This window comes from Perognathus longimembris, chromosome 28 (genome assembly GCF_023159225.1).
Source record: "Perognathus longimembris pacificus isolate PPM17 chromosome 28, ASM2315922v1, whole genome shotgun sequence".
Taxonomy (NCBI): Eukaryota; Metazoa; Chordata; class Mammalia; order Rodentia; family Heteromyidae; genus Perognathus; species Perognathus longimembris.
Window position 1 is genome coordinate 101,444,668 of NC_063188.1, and position 25,223 is coordinate 101,469,890.

Sequence of the window (25,223 nt, forward strand, 5' to 3'; positions counted from 1 at the left end):
GGACATATGGAAGAATATGACAGATTGTGATACAGATTCACTGCCAGCCTCAAAATTCTGACTGTAATGGGACCTAGCAGACTTTGTAAAAATAACAGTATGAATTTGGAACTGTTTTAAGTGCACAGTGTTTTTGTGATGATGAATGGACAAAGATTACAAGTTGTGGCAGACAATGTAAAATACCTGATGTTTGCATATAGCACTTAGATTGTAATGTGACTTTATGTCTATACTCCACATTGTTGACAGAATTCTAGTTTTAATAAAATTGTAGCTGCTTCATCAAGTACTTACAGGCACAAACACAATTTTACAAACTGTCAAAAGTGTAGTTTTATGTTTGTATGTGACATTTATTTCAGAAACAGATGCTTTAATGGCATATTTTTGTCACATGTATATGTCAGTCTCTTCTTGGTTTACTGGCATGTTGGAAATTTGATAGTCCTCTCTGCATCCATCATATTGGATTCCAGGTATGCGTTAGAAAAACATATCGTTTATTTCCTACCTGTTGCCCAGGATTACCCAAGCATTAGTATTATGTCCTAGTAGATCATTTCTAAAATACTCATGGCCTTATAACCTAGTGTCATTGCATACAATCTGAGCACTGAGCTATTAAACAAAATAATTTTAAAAGCCTATAATACACAAAAGTCAATAGAGAAAAGTTTATTTGATAAGTAAAAATTTAGACCTTACAAAATTTGAGCTTTAGAAGGAATAAAAATATTCAGAACAAAACCATGACAAGGTTTTAGAAGTAAACCATTGTCAAATTTGCCACAAATGTTGATTTTTTCCCCCCTCTCACCCCAAGGAAAATTTCCTGTACTCTCTGAAGCCCCGTTTAAAAGAACATTTTTAAATGCAAATTTGAATCCTCAAAGAGATTTGTAACTATTGAGTTTGCAAGGAGAGGATAAAGGTTGGAGGATGATGGCCTTTTAAAAAGTTCACTAAGTGGGGCTGGGAATATGGCCTAGTGGTAAAGTGGTCACCTCATATACATGAAGCCATGGGTTCAGCACCACATATGTAGAAAAAGCCAGAAGGAGCACTGTGGCTCAAGTGATAGAGTGCTAGCCTTGAGCAAAAAGAAGCCAACGACAGTGCTCAGGCCCCGAGTTCAAGCCCCAGGACTGGCAAAACAAAACAAAACAAAAAGTTCACTAAGAGCTGGGCACTGGTAGCTCATACCTATAACACTAGCTACTCAGGAAGCTGAAATCTGAAGATTGTGGTTCAAAGCCAGCCCAGGCAGGAAAGTATGTGAGACTCTTATCTCCAGTTAACTATGAAAAAGCCAGAAATGGAACTGTGGCTCAAAGTGATAGAGTGCTAGTCTTGAGCACAAAAGCGCAGGAACAATGCCCAGCCTCTGACTTCAAGCTCCAGGACTGTAACCAAAAATGAAAGAAAACTAAGAGATGACTTACAAGTTTAGAATAAGATTTTCCAGAATACAAAAAGACACGGGTACCAGTACCTTATGCCTGTAATCCTAGCTTCCCAAGAGGCTGAGATATGAGGATCACAGTTCAAAGCCAGCCGGGACAAGAAAGTCCATGAGACTCTTAGCTCAATTAAACTACCAAAAAGCCAAAAAATGGAGCTGTGGCTCAAGTGGTGGAGCACTAGCTCAGGGACAGTGCCCCAGGACCAGTACACACACACAATCTGTAAGTGGAGGCACAAAATAGAAGGAAAGCAATAAGTGACAAAACAATTCCAGACATAATACCCAACTAATAGCCAAAAAAGAGAAGCCGTTAAAAATGGATGTAAGGAAACTATCAGAAATGTTTAAATTTCCATATAGAGATTAAATGATTCAGGTCAATTGATAAAACTTCACAAAGCATCTAGTATTCTGAGACTTAAGAAGATCCTTACTTCTTCCGTATGGAGTTTCAGAGAAACAAGGACAAGAAACAGGTCACCAGGCTAGGGCATCCTTTATCTCTGATTTGGGGCGGGGCGGGGGGGGGGGTTGAACTTAAATTTTGTGCTAGATAATCAGATATTCTACCACTAGCCATGTACCCCTGTCATCATTCATCTCATGGGCAGCATTGGATGCTAGAAAGCAATGGAAAAAATGGCATCAAAAGTTCTGATACAAGATTGTTTTTAATTCTAAAATTTGATAGCAAGTCATACTCTACAAGTATGAGGCAAAATAATGACATTACAGATATGCAAAGTTTAGTTTTCATCCATATCACCTTTCTTGACAAATGATAGGGGATAATCTAAAAAGAAACCCCATAGAGAATTGAAAATAGTAGATCCAGAAAAGCTACCCCAGGATGATTGGGTTTGCAGCAAGCCACTAATCCAAGGAGATAGGAGAGGTCTCCAAGGTAGAAAGGGGCTCTCATAGAAATAGGAAGTGTGGGTTAAGGGCTAAGAACACATTAGTAGTCAAATTAAATTCTCTCTCCCCCCAAGAATGGTAGAGGGCTGTTAGAAACTAGAAAAATAAGTAGTACAAAAATACATAGTAGGCTGGGAATATGGCCTAGTAGTAAAGTGCTCGCCTCTTATGCATGAAGCCCTGGGTTCGATTCCTCAGCACCACATATATAGAAAAAGCCAGAAGTGCCACTGTGACTCAGGTGGTAGAGTGCTAGTCTTGAGCAAAAAGAAGCCAGGGACAGTCCTCAGGCCCTGAGTTCAAGCCCCAAAACTGGCAAAATGAAACAAAACCAAAAAAATGCATAGTACAAATAGGAATCAATGTTTATTGTGAATTTAAGCATTTGATGGAGTGGGTTGTGTGTGTGTGTGTCTGTGTATATTTGTGTGTGTGTGTGTGTGTGTGTGCATGTGCACACATGCTCGAGGCTTGAACTCAAGGATTGGCATTGTCCCTTAGATTTTCCATTCAAGGTTGATGCTCTACCACTTGAGCCACAGCTACTTGTTTTTTAAGTTTCCTAGTGTTGTCCTGGGTATCATTGCTGTGGGCCCATTTAAACAGAAATTTAATGTATTACCTTCAGTTGGACAATATATTATCATGGTAATATGAATGCTGTTGTATACACATTCAAGAACTTCAGGATCAAGCTGTGGAGAAAGCACGAAGGTTTGGTTCAGATTGCTGAATTTTAATTAAGGGTTGTTGTTTTTTTCTTTTTTTTCTTGAGGCAGAATCTTACTATGCAGGTCAAAATGTCCTCTAATTCTAGATGTACCTGCTTGTACTTCCCAAGTGTGTTGGTACCACAGGCACACACCATCTCACCTGGCTCAGAGTATTAGTTTTGTTAATTACTTTAATAATAAAAATGTGCAAATCTAGCTAGCAGTGGGTGAAGGAAAATGCTCTACCACGTAGCCACATCCCCATCCCTTTTTGCTTTAATTATTTTTCAAGTAGGGTCTGTGCATTCTGCCTTTGACAGCCTAGAACCATGGTCTTCCATGTAGCTGGGATTAAAAGTGTGCGCCATCATAATTGGCTTCTTCCCTTCCTTCCTTTTTTTTTCCTTCCTCCCTCCCTCCTTTTTTCTTTCTTCTTTTTCTCCTTCCTTCTTTCTTTCCTTTCTTTTCCTTTCTCTTCATTTCTTTCCTTTTTTCCCCCTTTCTTGAAGGTGATACTGGGGTTTGCACTCAGGGTCTTGAGCTTGCTAGGCTCTACCACTTGAGCCAGGCCTTCTGCCCTGGCTTATACTTTGAAATAGGATCTCACTAACTTTTTGACTGGGCAAGCCTCTACCACTGTCCTCCTGTCTCATCCTTCCAGGAGTTAGGATTACAGGTATGAACTACCACTCCCAGCCAAACTTTAGGTTCTTTTTTTTTTTTTTTTTTTTTTTTGGCCAGTCCTGGGCCCTGAGCACTGTCCCTGGCCTCTTCCCGCTCAAGGCTAGCACTCTGCCACCTGAGCCACAGCGCCCCTTCTGGCCGTTTTCCATATATGTGGTGCTGGGGAATCGAACTGAGAGCCTTATCTGTAGGAGGCAAGCACTCTTGCCACTAGACTATATTCCCAGCCACACTAGGTTCTTTCTTAAACAGCTATTTTTATGGTAGAACCCTGCTTCTTCATTCTGGAATATTTTTCAGTCCCTGCCCCCCAATAAACAGGGATCTTTAAATATAGGTGGTATTTGTCCCATGCCAGAGGACAATATTATTCAAATTTCTTACTTACAGATTTCTGCTCATCCTCTGTTCCCCTCTTATTATCTATTCTGATTATCTCCAGTAGGAGAAATGAAAACTTGAAAATACTTAGTGCTGTCATGTGGAAATTAACATGACTTATCTAGTGGGATGGTATTTGTCTCTAATATTTAACTTGAAAGTATATTTGCTTGGCATATTTTCTATTCAGTAGGTCAGTAAAGAGTAGTTTTATAGATTAAGGGTTTCTAATATGTTATAGTAAATTAAGTTTTATTTCATTTCTAGTGGGGGACTGTAGCTCTCATTAACTTTGTTTTCTCCCCTTATATTTACTTCAACAGGAAGAAGGCAGCATCAAAGAAATTGCAATCACACATCATGTAAAGGAAGGACATGAAAAGGCAGATCCTTCCCAGTTTGAACTTTTGAAAGTATTAGGGCAGGGATCATTTGGAAAGGTAAGTCATGTGATTTCTTTCTTTTTTTTAAACATTTTTTTTTATTATTGTCAAAGTGAAGTACAGAGGATTTACAGTTTCATACATAAGGCAGTGAGTACATTTCCTTTTTTCAAAGCTCAAAAGAAGTTTCATATAAGTTGAAACTAGGATAGTAGTCACTAAAGAATGGGAATTGCAAGGCCTTGTGAGGTTGGACAATGGAGTACCAAAATACAGTTACACAGGAATAATACCTAATGTAGTTCAGTATAGTAGTGTGATTATAGCTCACAACAATTTATGATGCACCTTATTTAGAGTTAGAAGAGAAGAATTTGAAGCTTCCCAGCACAAAAAAATTACAGATATATTTGGAGAGCCAGACTGGCCTCAAACCCACAGTCTTCCTGCCTTAGCCATCAGAGTACCAGGATTATAGGCATATAACATCAGACTTAGCTACAAATATTTAAACAGAAGGGAATGCTAATTGTACTTCTAATGCTAACTTGATTTGGTAATTATACTATACATTGAGTACATGTATCAGATTATCGAACTACCTCCTAAGTATGTAGAATTATAATGTGTCAATTAAAATACATATGCATATATATGTACTGTAATGGAAGAGGCACAAAGTAAGGTTTAGATTAAAAAATACAAGGAACCAAATGAAAACTTGAAAAACCTTGGGATAAAATAGTTGATTTTTAGAATTCATATAAGTATGTGTGTATGTATTTCCTCGCATGAGAAAGTTGAAATATTTATGAAATGTCACCAAATCTACCTATCAGTAGTTTGCTATGTTTTTACAGCTCTTTCAGTAAGTATGGAAAAATGAATAAAGTCATTTCAAAAGTATATTGGAATCTTTAAGAAATTGGAACTATTTACTTAGTATTCATTTTATGATTACAACCACATGACCTCTTTAGTCATGCTTTTTAAATGATTAAAATTCACATAATTGTCTATATATTGGCCCCCTTTCCTGTCCCTATATAGATTGGGAAGTACTATATTTAATGAGTGCAAAGCTAGGTACGAGTGGCTCACACCTGTAATCCTAGCTACTCAAGAGGCTGGAATCTCAGGATCACAGTTCCAATCCAGTCCAGGCAGGAAAAGCCATGAGACTTTTAAAAAAATTTGTTGTAAATGTGATGTACAGAGGGGTTACTGTTATATAATTTATATAATGAGTATATTTCCTTATGAACAGTGTTACCCATTCCTTCATTTTCTCTCCTCCCCCTAACTCCCCTCTCCCTCATATGAGACTCTTATCTCCAACAAACTACTCAGAAAAATGCAGAAGTAATCTGTGGCTCAGAAGTAAATCTGTGGCTGAAGTGGTAGAGCGCTAGCCTTGAGCAAAAGAAACTCAAGAGTTAGCACCCAGGCCCTGAGTTCAAGCTCCAGGACTAGAAAAAAAAAGTGTTTCCCCAAACTACCAAGTTTGGGGAAATCATTTTTCTTCAGACTGTCCTTATTCCCCTGCTGAATACCATTGAGGCACATTTTACTCCATTTTGAGAACTATAGCATTTTAATTCCAGACCTGTTTTCAGCAAGAGGAAAATTCAGAGAGTGTATTCTGCTTTGACAGTGCAGTAATTCCCTAATACTTCTCTATAAGGAAACATTTAAAGATGTCATGTTTTACAAGCTTGAAAACAGCACCAACTTAACTCTCTTGTGTATTTTAGTGAGACTATTTAGCAATTCTTGAGTAACATAGGTAATTTGTTATAGTTGTTAATGTCTTTGAAACCCAAACCATGCTTTTAGTCCAAATATAGACTCAGTAGCCGGCAGAACATAAGGGTTTTAAGTTTATCCTCTAAGCCTGATTTGAATTCCATTTTTTCTTCTATTTACTGTGTGTTCTTCAGCTAGTTACTTAACCTCTTGGAGCCCCGTTTTCTTCCTCTAGCCAGTGATTAAATACTAAAGTTCCTTCGTGTTTGATTCTAAGCTGCCATCTCCATGTACTTCCTACTAATTGATTATCTCTGTGCTCCATCTTATTTGTAATTCACATACTGCCGACATAACAGATCCAATTAAATTATTCTTCTAAGCTCTGAACTCTTATGTACAGCTACTTTTTCCATTTGTATGTCATAGAGGAACTTAACTAATTAGTCTAAGACCAAACTCTTGTGACCTTCCCTTATCCTTAAACCTATCCTGTTTCATTTTTTTCCCATTACTATGAATGGCATCTGGTAAAGCCAGAAACTTGGAAGGCCTTCTTGACATCTTTTTAAGGTCTCTCTCAATACACACACACACACACACACACACACACACACACACAGAGAGAGAGAGAGAGAGAGAGAGAGAGAGAGAGAGAGAGAGAGAGAGAGCACCAGTTTGATCTATCTCCAATTCCTATTGATCTAATAATGATTTTTTAAATAATGCTCTCCAGAATATGCTACCACTGTCTCTCCCTAGCCTATTGAAGGAATCTCCTAACTGGGTTTTCCCAAAGTTAAGTTATTCTTACCTTGGTGTATTTTTACATGATAGTCTTAGATTTTAACCCCTTAACCCTTTAATGACCTCTATTTGCTTTTATGATAAGAAAAATTCTTATAATAGATAAGGAACCCCTCAGCCTGACCCCTAGTTACCTTTAAAACATGAGTTTTATGTACTTTTAACCCTGTGTTCTGAATCCATTGGCCTTTTTTGTTTTTTGTTTTGTTTTGATTTTTGCAAGTCCTGGGGTTTGATCTCAGGGCCTGAGCACTGTCCTTGGCTTCTTTTTGCTCAAGGCTGGCACTCTACTACATGAGCCACAGCGCCACTTCTGGCTTTTTCTATATATGTGGTGCTGAGGAATCGAACCCAGGGCTTCATGTATACGAGGCGAGCACTTTTACCACTAGGTAATAGGCCATATTCCCAGCCCCTCTATTGGCCTTTTTTTTTCTCGAGCATGCCAGGCCTTTTCCCAATAGAAAGCCTTTCCTAGTCCTTATTCTCTGCCGGAAATAGCCTGCCCCACCCAACCCCTTCCTCAGCTGGTTAGTTCCTTTTGTACCTGTGATCTCAAAGAAGTTTCCCATCAGTCTTGCCTGGGTCATAATCCCTTTCAACATCACATACCTCAGCTTTATAACCCTCAGCATAATTGCAGTTTTCCCCTCGTAAAATTCTTTATTAGCTGTGTTCCCTTCTAGACTCTATGTTCTATGAGTGCAGGAGCCATGCCTCAGCACTAACCAGTAGCACAGTGCCTAGCATACAGTTCTGAAAAGAATTAATGAGTGAGTCAATAGCCTTGACCTCATCGAATAGTGGTGAGAAATAAGGCCAAACACATAATATCTGGTATTAAATTATGTTATCATGCAACTCAATAAGCACAAATAGATGAGTTTATTTTTATGTGTTAGATTTAAGAGAACATAATATTTAAGTTCCTAGGAATTAGCATGCTTCTCCTTTTATTTTTTAAGTAACTTAAATACCTTACTATAAATAACAAACATTAAAAATAGGGTGTCTCCTTTCTTACTCATCCTTAAAGGCCAGTGTAAGCCAAGAAAACAGGGATGACCTGTCAGAGCTTAGAATAGCTTCATGGAGGAGTTAGAAAGGTCAGAAATGCTCGGGTAAGGAAGGTCAGGTGGCAGCTGGAACTCCTGCTGTTCAAGAGTACTGTGAGCAAAAGCCCAGTACTGGGTGGCTGCTCTAGATCTTATTCCTGGATCTCCACTGTGACACTAAGCAAATTGTTTTAACTTCTCTAAGCCCTAATTTGGATAGCTATAAAATAGGCATTGTTTAGTATGCCTGCCTCCCGAAGTCGTCATGGTGATGTATTACAGTTGCTTCTTAAAGTATTCTTCAAGTTAAGAAGTGCTGAAAAAAGTGTTGAGGTGTTTTCAACTAAGGGCTGAAGAAAGTTTGGCATCCACAAGAGTTTTTCTTATGGGAAAGGACCGACCTGATAGGAGGATCTTAACAAAAAATTCAGATAAATCCTAATTATCTCCGCTGAAGTCAACTTTATTACTGCTTAAAAGTATTCATAATCTATGATTGCCTTTAACTGAAAAGCAATCTACATTAGAAGCATACTGGTTAAGAATACTTTCTCTAGATTGTTTCCTATAATTTTCTGAAAGGAGCTAAAGGATGGGGCTTAGTAAAGGCAGGGAAGACAGGATTATAGTAGAGCAACATATTCTGCCTCAGGGTTTCTGTGTGAGCTTTGGGCTTTTTACTTGATTCTATTACCTTAGCACCATTTCTTAAAATAAGAAAACTATGTCTTGCCCTAGAATCAGTTCAGTGAATCATTTTGTGGCTTTAGGCTGCCAGCCCTGGTATGCTAAGTCAGATAATTGAGAACGTACTCTGAAATTAATTCTTGATTATAATTGCTTCTCTTCCTACCTGTGACAGATCACAAACAGGGTAGAGAAAATGAGTTGAAACTCATGTCCATTTGGCAAGTCTATTTAAAGGTTTGGTCAAAAATTACCTGAATATTATAGTAAAAAAATGAATAGGATTATATTAGCCTTGATATAGCATGACCATGAGTTATGTAGAGTTTAGTGGTAGAATACTTGCCCATATGTGAGGCCCTTTGTTCCATTCCCCAGTACAGAAAAAAAGTCAATGGACTCAAAACAATTTATTTTTGGTTAAACCAGGGCCATTACTACTTATGTTATGCTTTAAATGTGTAGGACTTTTCTCTGTCTTATTGTAGCACATGCTGTTTGGGAAATGGCAAATAACAAAATGAGAAAAAAAATGTACTTACATTGATACCTCAAGTTATAACTATTTATAAGGGATACATTTGAATTAATTTATCTGTAATGTATCAGAATATATATATGTATATATACAGAATTTAATGTATGTACATACATACAGAATATAATAGATCAGAATATATGTACATTCTGATAGATATAATAAGACAATAAGCTTATGATGAAGGAGTCTTATTTTAACAAAGGAATATCGTTTCTGAAATTTGATAATACTTTTTCTCTTTTTAAATACAGGTTTTCTTAGTTAAAAAAATCTCAGGCTCTGATGCTAGACAGCTTTATGCCATGAAGGTATTGAAGAAGGCTACACTGAAAGGTAAGTACTTCTGCTGTTTGTAAAGTTCATGTAGTCTAAACAAACTAGGAGGTCTCCATATAGAATATGACTTAGGACCACTTACTTAAATTCTGAATTGATATTCCTGTTACTGCCTTTTTCAGTGACTTTTTTGTCCTGTGTTGAGAATCACATAAATAAGAACAGAAATTCCCGGACTAAGGGCATGGCTCAAATAATAGAGCACTTGCCTACTAATACTAAGCAAGAGGTTGGTTTTGAAGTCAATCCCTAATACTGTTAACAAAAGAGAGAGAGGAAAGAAAAGAAATTGCCATATTACAAAAGAAAGAAGTTTATCTTGGGCTTTCAATAAGTAGAATTTGAGATTAAAATTTTGTTTGATTAATTTCAAAGCCAAGTAAACTTTGGTTTGAAAACAAAAATAAAATGGATTTCAAATTAATAGTTGTTTTAATATTTTGGAAAACTTACTGATTTACTAGATTTAATTCTAAATGATTCTTATCATCTTGACTTTTAGTCTCCAAGTAAATTTTTGTGATGAGCCTGGGATTTTGAAAATTCTAACACAAGATTTGGCTTTTATATGTAAAAAGTCATTTAGAAGATATTAGACATAGTGCTACAGATGTGGCTCAGGTGGAAGAGCTTCTGTGTAGCAAGAATACTGCTACCAAATACAATCAAATACCACTCCCCAAACGATATTATAAATTTAAAAATACTTAGTGCTAGGTGCCAGTGGCTCACTCCTGTAACCTACCTAGCTACTCAGGTGGTTGAGACCTAAGGATCCAGGCCATAGTAGAAAAATTCATGAGAGTCTACGGCCATACCACCCTGAATGCGCCCGATCTCGTCTGAAAAATTCATGAGATACTCTTTATCTTTTTTTTTTTTTTGGTCAGTCATAAGGCCTGAATTCTTTGCCTGGGTGCTTTCCCTGAGCTCTTTAGCTCAAGGCTAGCGCTCTACCACTTGAGCCACATCTGGTTTTCTGATGGTTAATTGGAGATAAGAGAGCTCATGGACTTTCCTGCCTGAGCTGGCTTTGAACCATGATCCACAGATTTCAGCCTCTTAAGTAGCTAGGATTACAGGCATGAGCCAACTGAGCTTGGCAGAGATACTCTATCTTTAATCAGCCAAAAAGCTGGATTGCCTGGAGGTATAGCTCAAGTGATAGAGTACCAGCCATAGGTGAAAAGCCATGCAACAATGGGAAGCTCTGAGTTAAGCTCTGCTACCAGCACACATGCACACTCACACTTACTTTTATTTAATAATATTACTTGTTTTGCCACATAATCTATAGATGTCTTATGTATTAATTCCTAATGTCAATTTTTGTCTCTTCAGTTTGTAGTCACTTATAATGTTTTAAGATGTTTAGGGACTACTTATAATAACTGCTGTTATTTCCAGTTACATTTAAATACATTACTTTATGTTTTATATTTAATGATACATGTATAATATTTTCATTACAAATATTGAGTACCTTCTGTGTTGTATGATAAAACAGGTTTGTAGAAGAGTTGGAAATGAACTAGTGGCTTCACAGTTGTGTTTGAAATGTCCCTGAGCAATCTAGAAACTGTCTTCCCGTCAACTTTACTAACAAACTCCAGCCAATCTGAATTTTACAACTTAACAGATCTAGGGAACTTATAAAAGAGATGTTGAACAAATTACAACTAATTTACCATACAAAAAATTGATATTTTGCACAATGAAAACTAGTTTAAATAGGAAACAGCAAAGTACTTGGCTTGAATAGTATATTAAAGACTTGGTTAAATCTGGCAAAATCTGGAACAATTTGAACACTTCACCAATTAACAATAATAAAGAATAACCCACTGAACTCAGTAGCAATCTGTGAGTTAATCCACAAGTGAATTAGTGAGGAAGATGGGAAAATTCTTCCTTCCAACAGAATTCCAGCTAACAAATATAAAAAGAATAACAGAGTTAGGAGTTGGTAATAAATACCATTATAATCTCCGTGTAAAGAACTTCAGAACAGTTTAAATAGAAGATAGCATAATCTTTGAGAAAGTGTTTGATTTTGCTGAAAAAAATCAAAGAAATGCATGTTAAAATAGTGGAATATCATTTCATATGGTGGGAATGTAAATTAGGAATCAGTTTGCAATAAGTATAAAAAGTTATCAATATTGCTAAATTAATCTGAAAGCATAAATTCAAAAAAGGAGTTTATGATATCATTGCAATATTATTTACAACAGTAAGAATGAAAAAAATACACCATTCAAAAATAGAAGAATTAGGGGCTGGGGATATAGCCTAGTGGCAAGAGCGCTTGCCTCGTATACTTGAAGCCCTGGGTTCGATTCCCCAGCACCACATATACAGAAAATGGCCAGAAGTGGCGCTGTGACTCAAGTGGCAGAGTGCTAGCCTTGAGCGGGAAGAAGCCAGGGACAGTGCTCAGGCCCTGAGTCCAAGGTCCAGGATTGGCAAAAAAAAAAAAAAAAATAGAAGAATTATAGAAAATTATGTTATTTGTATTTCAAATTACTACCATGTAGACTTTGTTCATTGTTGTAAGAGAAATTTTCCCTCAGGATCAAACAAACTCTTCCTGCTGTGCCATCACATAAACTTTTGTTTCCACCACAATTTGCCTCCTTCCTGTTCATTACTCATGTCTCCATGACGTTACTCGTGCTGATACTCCATACCCAATATTGTTTAGGCCTTCTCTCATCCTAAAGTCCACTAGAAAATTCTTAAAGCTTGTACCTTAACCCTCACTCTTTCCTCTAGCCTTTCTACGCAACTAAAACTGATCTAGCTCTTTCTGAGTTTCTACACTGTTCATTGTTTTATTCCTTATTCATATTCATAGTGTGGTACTTTGGGTATCATGGTAATAATTACCACTCACTTGAATATTTCTTACATACCAGGCTCTGGGTAGAAACGTTATCTCATCAAGTGGTCACAATGTTTTCAAAGATCCAGTAGTATTAGCCCCATTTTATAGCTTAGAGGTATCTTCAAATTCCAAAACTCTTTTCTCTTTCAGTGTTCCATGTCTCCCTGGTCATCTTTCCTCCCTCAGAATAGACCTTTGGGTTTGTCTGTCCTTCATCATGTCTGCTACATTTTATAGATACTTAACAAATGTTGAGATGAGGTGATCCAATTTTTTGTCATAATGTTATTTATAGATGCCTTGTTTTTTTAAAAAAAATGTATTCACGACTTTGATTAAAGTACTTTTCGATTTTACATTAAAATCATCAATGTATTCTTTGTATTTTTGTTTCACTTAAAGCACAGATTTTTATAACAATGCATAATTTCTTTTGGTTACATAATGTAGTGAAAATATTTATATTTGTGAATTTAAGAACAATAAAATCACATTTTATACACATAAGCAAATTTTAAAGTAGACAATAAATCTGTTTTTAACATCATTGATAGATAATTACAATGTAATATATGCAATATTTTTTATAGTTCGAGACCGTGTTCGGACAAAAATGGAGCGTGATATCTTGGTAGAAGTTAACCATCCTTTTATTGTCAAATTGCATTATGGTAAGTGTTGAACTACCACTTATCTAATCCCATTACCTCATTCCCTCACCACCTAAGTGTATTATGATATATGAATGTATATGATTTGCATGTTTTTAGCAAATACATATAGTAGAGTTATGGAAATTAAACATGACTTCTTAAATTTTATTTTACACCATTTATTTTAAACAGTACAAAATTAGTTTCTGAGAGATAGCCATGGAATATATAATGATCATTTTATTCTAGTAATTATGTCACTATTTTATAGTCCATGTATGTACTCCCATCCTAAAGTTAAGAAAGATTCCTAATGTGAGCATCTTTAAACTTTCATCAACTTTCTATAAAGCCATGTGCCTCTTCTTAGTGGATAAGGGCTTGCCTCATATACATGAAGCCCTGGGTTCGATTCCTCAGCACCACATATATAGAAAACGGCCAGAAATGGTGCTGTGGCTCAAGTGGCAGAGTGCTAGCCTTGAGCAAAAAGAAGCCAGGGACAGTGCCCAGGCCCTGAGTCCAAGGCCCAGGACTGGCAAAAAAAAAAAAGAATCTACTGGTTTCCATAATAAGAAGTGCCACATGGAAACTAAGAGAAATCAGTGTTTTCTTCTAAGTAAAAATTTTGTGTGATGTGATCATTAATTTTCTGAAAATAAATTATTTGTGAATGACTTGACCTAATATAAACCTAAAAATTAAAACTATAATGGATTAAATAAAAATTTTCATTTCTTCATTCAGCTTTTCAAACTGAAGGGAAGCTGTATCTTATTTTGGATTTTCTCAGGGGAGGAGATTTGTTTACACGCTTATCCAAAGAGGTATATAATTAATGTCTATTTTTATCTACTTTACCCTGTTTCAATTACAGCTTTGTTATATTTTAGTATTATGTGTATCATATTTTCTCTAGTGCACAGAAGTTTAAATTGAAGAATCTTGAGCTAAAGAGTGCTTTTCCTTTCTTTTGAATGTATAATGAAAGCAGAATTTTCATTTGACCATGTATCTTTATCTTAACCCTTGCTTCTTTTATAGTATTTTTAGACGTAAAATTAATAATGGCAATTCAGCATACATTTTCAATATCACTTTCACTTCTAAAATAATACTGTGGTGGGGCAACAGTGGCACAACCGTGAATATAGTTATTACTTTGAATGTAAAAATGAGGCCCCCACAGTACCCAGTTAAGATTTAATAAGTGATTTTGCTTGACTAATAAGATCATTTTTCAGATTTCTTTCTTGAGTAAATTGTAGATAAAGCTATGTATAATTATCATATTTATATTTTTTACTATTTTAGCTTCAAATACTTAAAAATCACACACACACAAAGAAAATAGAGATAAAAAGTATTATTTTATTTTAGGTGATGTTCACAGAAGAAGATGTCAAATTCTACTTGGCTGAACTTGCACTTGCTTTAGACCATCTACATAGCCTGGGAATAATTTATAGAGACTTAAAACCAGAAAAGTAAGAATTCATGCTAAGTTGAATACTGTGTAATATAATTATTCAGAAGGTAGTTTAAAGTGACATTAAAGAACTCCCACATTGTTGCATTTAGATTACCTGCACTTCATCCCTATATATACTTTGATTTTTTTGTGATGTGATTTTTTATTATCTTTAAGTAGTTTTATTATTTTTAAGTACAAAGTAGTTTCAACTCAACAAATTAGTTTACGACTACAGTACAGTTTGATCAATGTTACCCATTCCTTTGTTCTCCCTCATGTTTGAATTTGTGTTTGTGTGTATATGTGCATGTGTGTGCAGATGCACCAAGACTGAGCCTTCAACTCAGAGGCCTAGGCACTGTCACTTAGCCTTTTTGCTCAGGGCTAGTGTTCTACCACTTGAGCCACACCTCTACTTTGGGCTTCTTGGTGGTTAATTTATGTGTATTTTAACCATACTAAAATACTTATCGAGCTAGTGGCTCATGCTTGTAATCCTAGCTACTCAGGAGGCTGAGATCCGAGAATCACAGTTCAGAGCCAGCCAGGACAGGAAAGTCTATGAGATTGTGTGTTGAGTTGTATTTAGAGAACAATGTTAGCTATAAAGTAGCTATTGTACAGAATATTACAGTGGGTTATATTTAGAGAATTAGTTATCATCCATGGAAAAACTTAATTTTTACATTATAAAAGTTAGACCGGTACAAATGGCCCACACCTATAATTCTAGATGCTTAGGAAGTTGCCATCTGAGGATTGTGGTTAAAAGCCAGCCCAGGCAGGAAAGCCCGTGAGACTCTTATCTACAGTTAACTACCAGAAAACCAGAAGTATAGCTGGGAATATGACATAGTGGTAGAGTGCTTGCCTCACATACATGAAGCCCTGGGTTCTATCCCTTAGTACCACATAAACAGAAAAGGCCAGAAGTGGCACTGTGGCTCAAGTGGTAGAGTGCTAGCCTTGAGCAAAAGGAAGCCAGTGACAGTGCTCAGGCCCTGAGTTCAAGCCCCAGGACTGGCAAAAAAAAATAATAACCGATTTATTAAGAGGCTGGAGATATGTATGGCTCAAGTGAAGTGTAAGACTCTAATAAGTCCAATTCTCAGTACCATCAAATAAAAAGTGTCTTTGAAAAGACCTTGTTGGGTTCTTTTCCAAATAATTTTCCGGTACCTCTGGCTCATTAATACAAGTTTATGGAATTGCCTTTGGGATCTCTTATAAATATATGTGAAAAATAATTTCCCCCACTGCCATTGCCTTATTAACAGTCTAAAGTATCCAATGATCACATTTATCTTAACTTTGCTTTCAGTAATTTCAGCAGGCTGAGTGTGGTGGTACATGACTGTGATCTTAACTACATGGAAGATATAAATAACTGGATTGTGGTCTAAGGATAGCTCTAAGCAAAAACTCAGTACTCTATCCAAAGTAATAACTAAAACAAGAAAGGGTTTGCAATGTGAATAAAGTGGTAGAATGCTTGCCAAACAATTGCAAGGCTCAGGTTTCAAATCTCAATACCATTTTAAAACATAGAATTTTCAGTTTTAGCTTACATAAATCTATTTGGTGATTTTAAATTTTTTTCTGATTTTGTTGTCTTTTAGCATTCTTCTTGATGAAGAAGGTCATATCAAGTTAACAGGTAAAAATCTTCATCTTATTATAAAATATTCTCTCTTAGATTACTTGTAATACATTATAAACCTGTCTGGAACTATAACAGAAATATCCTTGTGTAACTAAGCAAATAAAAATAAATTTTCTCCTACTCTATGTAAATTTCCTATAAAGTTGATTATGAAACAAATATTGAGTAATACACTGTTTAAAAAAAAACCAGCCTGTAAGCCAGGCCAGTGGCTCATGCTTATTGACTACTCAGGAGCCTGAGATCTAAGGTTCATGTTTCAAAGCCAGCCCAGGCAGAAAAGTGCATGACACTTTTATCTCTAATTAATCACCAAAAAGCCAAAAGTGAAGCTGTGGCTCAAGTGGCAGAGCACAGCCTCGAAAAAAAAAAGGAAAAAAAAGCTCAGGGACAGCATCCAGGCCCTGAGTTCAAGCCCTAGGACTGGAACCAAAAAACAAAAAAAAAACTGTATTACTAGAATTTCTAATAATTAGTGGAAATAGTAGAATTGGAAGTTTAAAATTGATGTGTGCAAATTATTGTGGGATATTTATGAAATCAATACTTATTTTGGCAGATTTTGGTCTAAGTAAAGAGTCTATTGACCATGAAAAGAAGGCATATTCTTTTTGTGGAACTGTGGAATATATGGCTCCAGAAGTAGTTAATCGTAGAGGTCATACTCAGAGTGCTGACTGGTGGTCTTTTGGTGTGTTAATGGTAAGGTTATTTTGTTCTGTTTAGGAGGTGGGAGTTCTTATTTTTCTTATTAAATGAAAATGAACAGTGAATATTATGAAACAGAAACAAGTATTTTTTGCATTTGGTGCTTTATAGTATATGTAATAAATAAACGGAAAATAATTGCCTACAGGCAATTATTTTACAGGGCTGTGTGGTTTATTAATGGTCGCAGTCTTATCCTCATTTGAAAAGGGAAAAAAGGCTGGGAATGTGGCTTAGTGGTAGAATGCTTGCCTAGCATGTATGAAGCCCTGGATTTGATTTCTTCTATACCACATAAACAGAAAAAGCCCAAAGTGGCGCTGTGGCTCAAGTGGTAGAGTGCTAGCCTTGAGCAAAAGCAGCCCAGGGACAGTGCTCAGGCCCTGAGAAATGAAGCTGTGGCTCAAATGGTAGAATAGCAGCATGGAGTGGGAAAAAACCAAGCAAGAGCTCAAGACCCTGAGTTCATGTCCCGGTACTGGCACAATAATGAATAACCTTTTTATAGGGAGTAGTTTCAGAAAACTTAGTTATAATTAAGATGATGCTTATTTATCTTCTGGCCTTGAGATTGTATGCTTATTAAAACTAATGCATATGGTTATTTTACCTTTCTGTAGTTTGAAATGCTCACTGGTACACTACCTTTCCAAGGAAAAGATCGAAAAGAAACAATGACTATGATTCTTAAGTAAGTACTCCCTATTGAAAATATTTTGATGAGATTTTTTTAATACTTTGAAATAATAGAAATGAGATTTTAGATTACTGGATATAGTATAACAAATAACTAAGTCAGGCACTTGTGGCTCATGCCTGTATATTCTAAGTACTCACTAGATGGAGATCTAAAAATCATAGTTCAAAGCCATCCCAGGCAGGAAAATCTGTGACACACTTATCTCCAATTAACTACCCCAAAGCCAGAAATGATGCTGTGGCCCAAAGTGGTAAAGCACTAGCCTTGAGCACAAAAGCTCAGGAATAGTGCCCAGATCCTGAGTTCAGGCCACAGGTCTGGCACACAAGAAAAACCAGAAGTAGAGCTGTGGCTCAAGTGGTAGAGCACTAGCCTTGAGCAAAAAAAGCTCAGGGACAATAGAATTGCTATTATTTAGGTAATGTCCTTAGAAAAATCTAGTTACCATATAAATTCTGGAATAACCCTGGCAAAGTTGCAGCTTTTACAAGGCCAATAAGTAAAACTCATATGTAAATCTTTCATTTATGTAGTCTCGTAACAGAAGATGGAAAATCAAAACCATAATAAAATGCCATGCACTGGCGGTTCATGCCTCTAATCCTAGCTATTCAAGAGGCCAAGGTTCAAAGCCAGCCCAGGCAAGAAAATCTGTAAGACTCTTATCTCCAGTTAGCCACTAGAAAACCAGAAGTGGCACTGTAGCTCAAGTGGTAGAGTGCTAACCTTGAGCAAAAGAGCTCAGGGACAGCCCCCAGACCTGAGTTCAAGCCCTACAATCAACAATAAAAATCAAAATAATCAAATTTCTAGGGAAAAATGGCAAAAGTTATACAAGACCAAGATGCAGAAAATAAAGAATTTTAATTAATTTATTGTCAGTGTGATTACAGAGGGGTTACAGTTTCATGTGTAAGGCAGTTTTTGTCAAACTTATTACCTCCTAACTCATTTTTCTCCCACTTTACCCCCTCCCAAAAATAGAGAATTTTTAAACAAAAAAATTTAAATAACTTGGAGGAAAAACCCATGTTTATATTATAACAGACCCAATGTTATAAGGATTTTGGTTTTATAAACCAATATTATCCAATAGAATGTAGTGTAAGCCACATGTTTTCTAGTAAGAACATTTAAAACAATAAAAGCTAATAATTAAAATTAATTGTAATAAAATATTTAAGCCAGTACCCAAAGGATTAGCATTTCAACATGTAAGCTGTCTTTGAAAGAGATTGAGATGTTATTTTTTGAATTTGCAATTCAGCATGTATTTTTCACTACAATTTGCACTTGCAGCATTATAAGTACACCGTGGCCATCTAGTGACTGCTATCCTGGTTTATGAACCTAGAGTTTCAATGAAAACTAAATAAAAGGGGCTGGGAATATGGCCTAGTGGCAAGAGTGCTTGCCTCCTATACATGAAGCCCTAGGTTTGATTCCTCAGCACCACATATATAGAAAATGGCCAGAAGTGGCGCTGTGGCTCAAGTGGCAGAGTGCTAGGCTTGAGCAAAAGGAAGCCAAGGACAGTGCTCAGGCCTTGAGTCCAAGGCCCAGGACTGGCAAAAAAAAAAAAAAAAAAAAGAAGAAGAAGAAAACTAAATAAAAATCCTAATAAGTTTTTATGTGGAACTTGATAGACCGACTATACTGTTGATAGTGTTTGAGGAATAACTAAATCCCTCTTGCTTAAGATAGGAAGACTGGCTTTACTTGTATCAAATTTTATAATTAGGACAATGTGGCATTGAAATAAGTATAGAAAGTAGTCTTGTACAATAGAATAGAGGCCAGAAACATACCTACATATATATAAACCCTAATTTACTATGAAGAAGTAATACAGAGCTGGAAAAGAAAGCTTCTCATCTAAAGATTGAATTAAGATAAGACAAGATAAGATAGACCATAAAAATAGTTTTAAAAATCCTGAAAGTACCGAGGTCCTGAGTTGCACATGCAGGCTCCCACATGCACACAAATAAATAAATGCTAGTATAACCACTTTGGAAAGCAGTTCTTGTCCTCAAACAAATATATCTGTATTTTCATATTTTTATCCCACTCTTAGGCATGCAATTTATATACATCAAGGTACACCAGAAAACAAATATAAAGCCATGCGTAGCAACATTATTGATAACAGTGGAAACTAGATCATCACCAGCAGGAGACAAATCATAGTATATTTATATAGTTTAATATAATAGGAATTGTATTTATTTGCAAATACTCTAGGTTTTATAAACTCTTACTTTTCTCTGTTTGCAACAGGGTCTCACTATATAGTCTAAACTCACCACCATCTTCCTCCCTTAGCCTCCCAAGTGCTTGGATTACACATATGTGTCACCACACCCAGCTAAAATAATTCTTAACTAAAGAACCATACAAAAACAGGTCCACGCCTTTGGCCCGTGGGTATGATGTGCCATATTGTAAAGAAAACAAACAATATGTACATACAACAATTTAGATTACCAGAAGAAAGTTGAGCAAAGGAAGTTCAGGCACAAAAAAATAAATAAATACTATATGATTCTTTCTATAAAGTTTACTAAACAAGAACAATACTAAAGTATTTTAGGGCTCATATTTAGATGGTAAAAGCTACAATCAAAAGAAGGAAAGTGATTATGTTGAATGAAGATTTCTGGGAATGTTATATGTCATGGTCAGATCGCTTATTCACTTTGTGGTGAATCACTGAGCTGTGTACTTCAGGTGGTTATTTTATTTGGAGAGATTTTTGGGGGGCATTTTATGTTATTCTTACAATACAAAAGGTTAGAAGTCAGTACTACATAAATGTTCACATCACTGAACCTTCATTTTCTTTTTTCTCCTTTCAGCTTACAGACACGCTCTAATGTTGACAAAACCAATCCCCTTCTTAGACCTAGCCTTCCTTCCCTGTTACTGCACATCTTCCTACAGCATTTCAGCACAAACCCACTTTAAAGAGTAGTCCGTGAGGGGCTGGGAATGTGGCTTAGTGGTAGAATGCTCACCAAGTATGCATGAAGCCCTGGGTTCGATTCCTCAGCACCATATACACAGAAAAAGCTGGAAGTGGCGCTGTGTCTCAAGTAGTAGAGTGCTAGCCTCGAGCACAAAAGAAGCCAGGGACAGTGATAAGGCCCTGAGTTCAAGCCCCAGGACTGACAAAACAAACAAAAAATACTTGTCCGTGAGACTCTTACCTCCAGGTAACCACCTTAAAACTGGAAGTGTGGCACTGTGGCTCAAATGGTAGAGTGCTAGCCTTGAGCTGAAGATCTCAGGGTCAGTGCCCAGGCCCAGAGTTCAAGCCCTATAATCGACCAAAAAAAAAAAAAAAAGAGTAGTGTCTGCTTTTCATTACTTTTTTTTTTTTTTTTACTACTTTGATTCCATAGCTTGTCATTTATCCCACCACTCTACTGAAACTGTTTCACTGTTTTTTTCATTGGTCTTCTGATTGCTAAAACTCATGGCTGGTTGTCAGCAAGGTGACCACTATTCTTTCACACAGTTTGTTCAGCAAGTAATTCTTGCTAAGCATACTGCAGGTACCGTATGAAGTGAGAGAGATGAGGAATTAATATTTAAACAAAAAATACAATAATTGTGGGTGATAGTGGGAGCTATAGGATAATAAGCCAGGGTTCTCTAATAGTGACCCCCCCCCATTAATGTGTGAAGGCGGGAAAGGGGAAAGCAGCAGTTAAGGACAGGGGAAGATGAAAGGAGTGTGTGACACGGTTGGACACTCCCTCCTCCCCTTAGATTGTCCTACTCTCATCTGCTTCTCTTACCTCTATTCCTCTCCTGGTATTTTTGATTTGATGGTTTTACTTCTTTTGAGACATGGCCTTTTTACTATGGTGGCCTAAGCTGGCATCCAACTCATAATCCTTTTGCATTAGCAGCCTAGATGTTGGGATTATGAGCACTACTCCTGCCTTCTTTTGATCTCTTTTGCTTAAACATTCATTCCTCTACCTGTTTTTGTTTTGTTTTGTTTTTTGTCTTTTTTTTTGTTTTGCTGATACTTGAGTCTGAACTCAGAGCCTTGAGCTCAGCTTGCTTGTTAATAGCCATCACTATAACACCTGAGTCACACCTTCAACCCAGCTTTTTGCTGATTATTTTTTTAAGGTTGTTGTTGTTGTTGTTTACGTTGTTTGCCAGTTCTGGGACTTGGACTCAGGGTCTGAGCACTGTCCCTGGCTTCTTTTTGCTCAAGGTTAGCACTCTACCACTTGAGCCACAGCGCCACTTCTGGCCTTTTCTATATATGTGGTGCTGAGGAATCAAACCCAGGGCTTCATGTATATGAGACAAGCACTCTCCCACTAGGCCATATTCCCAGCCCTTGCTGGTTATTTTGGAGATGGAATCTCCTGCACCCTTCTGCCAGGGCTAGCTTTGAATAACAATCCTCTGTATCTCAGCCTCCTGAACAGATAAGATTACAGGTGTGGGCCATCAATGCCCAGCTGTTGTTTTGTTTTATAAATTATCAAAGTTTCCAAATATAAATTCTGGAAAACAAGATAATACAGTAGACAAATACATCATCACATAGATTCAACAGTCATCAGCATTTTGCCACAGTTGCTTCACCTACTCCTTTTCTTACTTTAACCAATTTTGTGTGTGTGTGTGTGTGTGTGCTGGTACCATGGCTTGAACGCCAGGCCTCGCCTTCTTGCTTGATTTGCTTTGTCAACTAGCCTCTGTATCACTTAAATTACAGCTCCATCAACGTTTTAGTTGGTTAGTTGTAATTAGCGTCTCATAGACTTTTCTGCCTGGGCTGGCTTCAAATCATGATCTGATCTCAGCCTCCTGAGTAGCTAGGAGTACAGGCATGAACTGTTGGTGCCTGGCTTAATTGAAATATTTAAAGCACTCCATATGTGACATTTCTCACCTCCTTTTTTAGTTTGGATGTTTTCTTACATGACCACATCTAACAAAACTAACTTAATGCTTAGTTATTATCTAATAACAATCCTTAATTTTATTGCTTAAGGAAGACTGACAAGAGTCCAAATAGTAGACCAATGTTTTTTTTCTTCCAAGAAACTCTTATCTCTAATTAACCACAGAAAGCCAGAAATGGCTGGTGCTGGTGGCTCACTCAGGAGGCTGAGATGTGAGGATCAGTTCAAAGCCAGACCAGTGAGACTCTTATCTCCAATTAACCCCCAGAAAACCTGAAGTGGTTCTGTGGTGCAAGTGGTAGAGTGCCAACCTTGAGCTAAAGAGGTCAGGAACAGTGCCCAGGCCCAGAGTTCAAGCCCCACAACTGACCAAAAAAGAAAAAACCAAAGTGGAGCTGTGGTTAAGTAGTAGAGTGCTAGCCTTCAGCAAAATAGCTCAGGAACAGCACCCAGGACCAGCACATACACAAAAAAGGGATTGGCAGATTTTTCTTCTTAAGAACCAGAGATCTTGGGCTGGGGATATGGCCTAGTGGCAAGAGTGCTCGCCTCGTTTACAGGAGGTCCTAGGTTCAATTCCCCAGCACCACATATACAGAAAATGGCCAGAAGTGGCACTGTGGCTCAAGTGTCAGAGTGCTAGCCTTGAACAAAAACAAGCCAGGGACAGTGCTCAGGCCTTAAGTCCAAAGCCCAGGACTGGGAAAAAAACAACAAAAAACAGAGATCTGGAGGAGGATCTAAAGTTTCCAAGACTCCATTTCAACCAGTAAGAGCTGGGCATGGTGGCCCATGTCTGTCATCTCAACTATTCAGCAGGTGTAAATAGGAGGATCACAGTTTGGGTTGGCCTGGCATAAATTCAAGAATCTATTCAAATGTAACAAAGCAAAAAGGAATGAGAATGTGTCTCAAGTGCCTGAGAGGCTGAGTGCCTGTCTGGCAAGAACAAGACCCAGAATTCATACCCCAGTACTCTCAGAAAGGAAGGATGGTGGGACAATAGAGAAATGCAGACTTATAAGGTCTACAAGTGGACTTTATCCATAAAAGTAATTACTTGGAAAAGACGATCATTTGACATGCAAGGGCGTTTGAGTAAAGTTATTCTTTTTTCTTCTTTTTTGTCTGAGATGGGGACTCTTAACTCAATATCTGATGCTTTTGCTCACTGGCCAGGTTTCTAACACCTGAGCCATGCCTTCCAACCCTAAGGGTATTCTTTTGGGGAGTGGGGGGGGGCTTTTGTTTTTGTTTTTTGTTGTTTTTGTTGTTTTTGCCAGTCCTGGGCCTTGGACTCAAGGCCTGAGCACTGTCCCTGGCTTCCTTTTGCTCAAGGCTAGCACTCTGCCACTTGAGCCACAGCGCCACTTCTGGCCGTTTTCTGTATATGTGGTGCTGGGGAATCGAACCCAGAGCCTCATGTATACGAGGCAAGCACTCTTGCCACTAGGCCATATCCCCAGCCCTTTGTGTTTTGTTTTGTTTTGTTTTTTCTTTGAGTGATCCTATTCTTGTTTGACTGATTTTCAGAGACAAATTTAATGCTAAGTTGACTTAGCAGTGTTTGCCAGCCAAGTTTTCACTGATACCATGGTTACAAAACAAACTTTTCTTAAAACTCTGTAAACTTTTATTCTCCTTATGATATTAACTTGTTCCTCTATTTTGTTTCTATTTTATCATTTTTCTCAAGATTATTATTCTTAAATGAACTGTGGCATATCCATACAGGAGCTTATTTATGCACGTGATAGTGTATTAACACTATAGTTCTATAAGCTGTGAGCATTAAGGAGACTGGGTAAAGGGGATCTCTAATGATAAAACACTATAGTTCAGTTCAGAAGGGTTCTACAAGTATTTTAAAATAAAGAATTTACCTTTTGACATTTTAAAAAGAAAAATATCAGCTAGGCATGGGTAGCTTACGCTGTAATCCTAGCTACTCAAGAATTGGAAATCTGGGGATTAATGTTCAAAGCCAACAACCCAGGCAAGAAAGTACATGAGACTCTTATCTCTACTTCACCACAAAAAAAAGCTGAGAGTGGATCTGTGGCTCAAGTGGTAGAGCACTAGCTTTGTGAAAATAAGCTCAGGGACAGTGCTCAGGCTCTTGAGTTCAAGCCACAAGACTGGCACAAGAAAAAGTAAATAAAATTTTTTAAATGAAGTTTATCTCAAAAAGTAAAATATTATGTGGATTTATTATTTAGAGCCAAACTTGGGATGCCACAGTTTTTGAGTCCTGAAGCCCAGAGCCTTTTGCGAATGCTTTTCAAGAGAAATCCTGCGAACAGATTAGGTAAAATTTTTAATTAATTTGTTTCTTTTATATGTTTTTGTGTTTGGAGGTTTCTTGGGAGAGATGAATATTTTTTACGTTGGTATTTAGACAAATATTAATACACACTCATACATACATAGATATCTAGAGAAAGAGAGAGAATCCTTGAAATAAAACTTCCATTCGATTTTT

The 25,223-nt window shown here is 37.1% G+C and overlaps 1 protein-coding gene across 4 annotated transcripts in view; it reads left to right on the plus strand.

Annotated features, from left to right (window-relative positions):
- Positions 1-25,223, plus strand: part of Rps6ka3 (ribosomal protein S6 kinase A3) — a 90,662-nt gene that overhangs the window by 42,397 nt on the left and 23,042 nt on the right. For all 4 annotated transcript variants that reach the window (XM_048336854.1, XM_048336857.1, XM_048336856.1 and 1 more), the window contains 9 exons: positions 4,488-4,604; positions 9,635-9,716; positions 13,197-13,277; positions 14,007-14,086; positions 14,640-14,746; positions 16,353-16,390; positions 16,956-17,098; positions 17,725-17,795; positions 24,961-25,049. In XM_048336854.1, the coding sequence (XP_048192811.1) occupies positions 4,488-4,604; positions 9,635-9,716; positions 13,197-13,277; positions 14,007-14,086; positions 14,640-14,746; positions 16,353-16,390; positions 16,956-17,098; positions 17,725-17,795; positions 24,961-25,049 (808 nt within the window). The remainder of the gene's footprint in view (positions 1-4,487; positions 4,605-9,634; positions 9,717-13,196; positions 13,278-14,006; positions 14,087-14,639; positions 14,747-16,352; positions 16,391-16,955; positions 17,099-17,724; positions 17,796-24,960; positions 25,050-25,223) is intronic.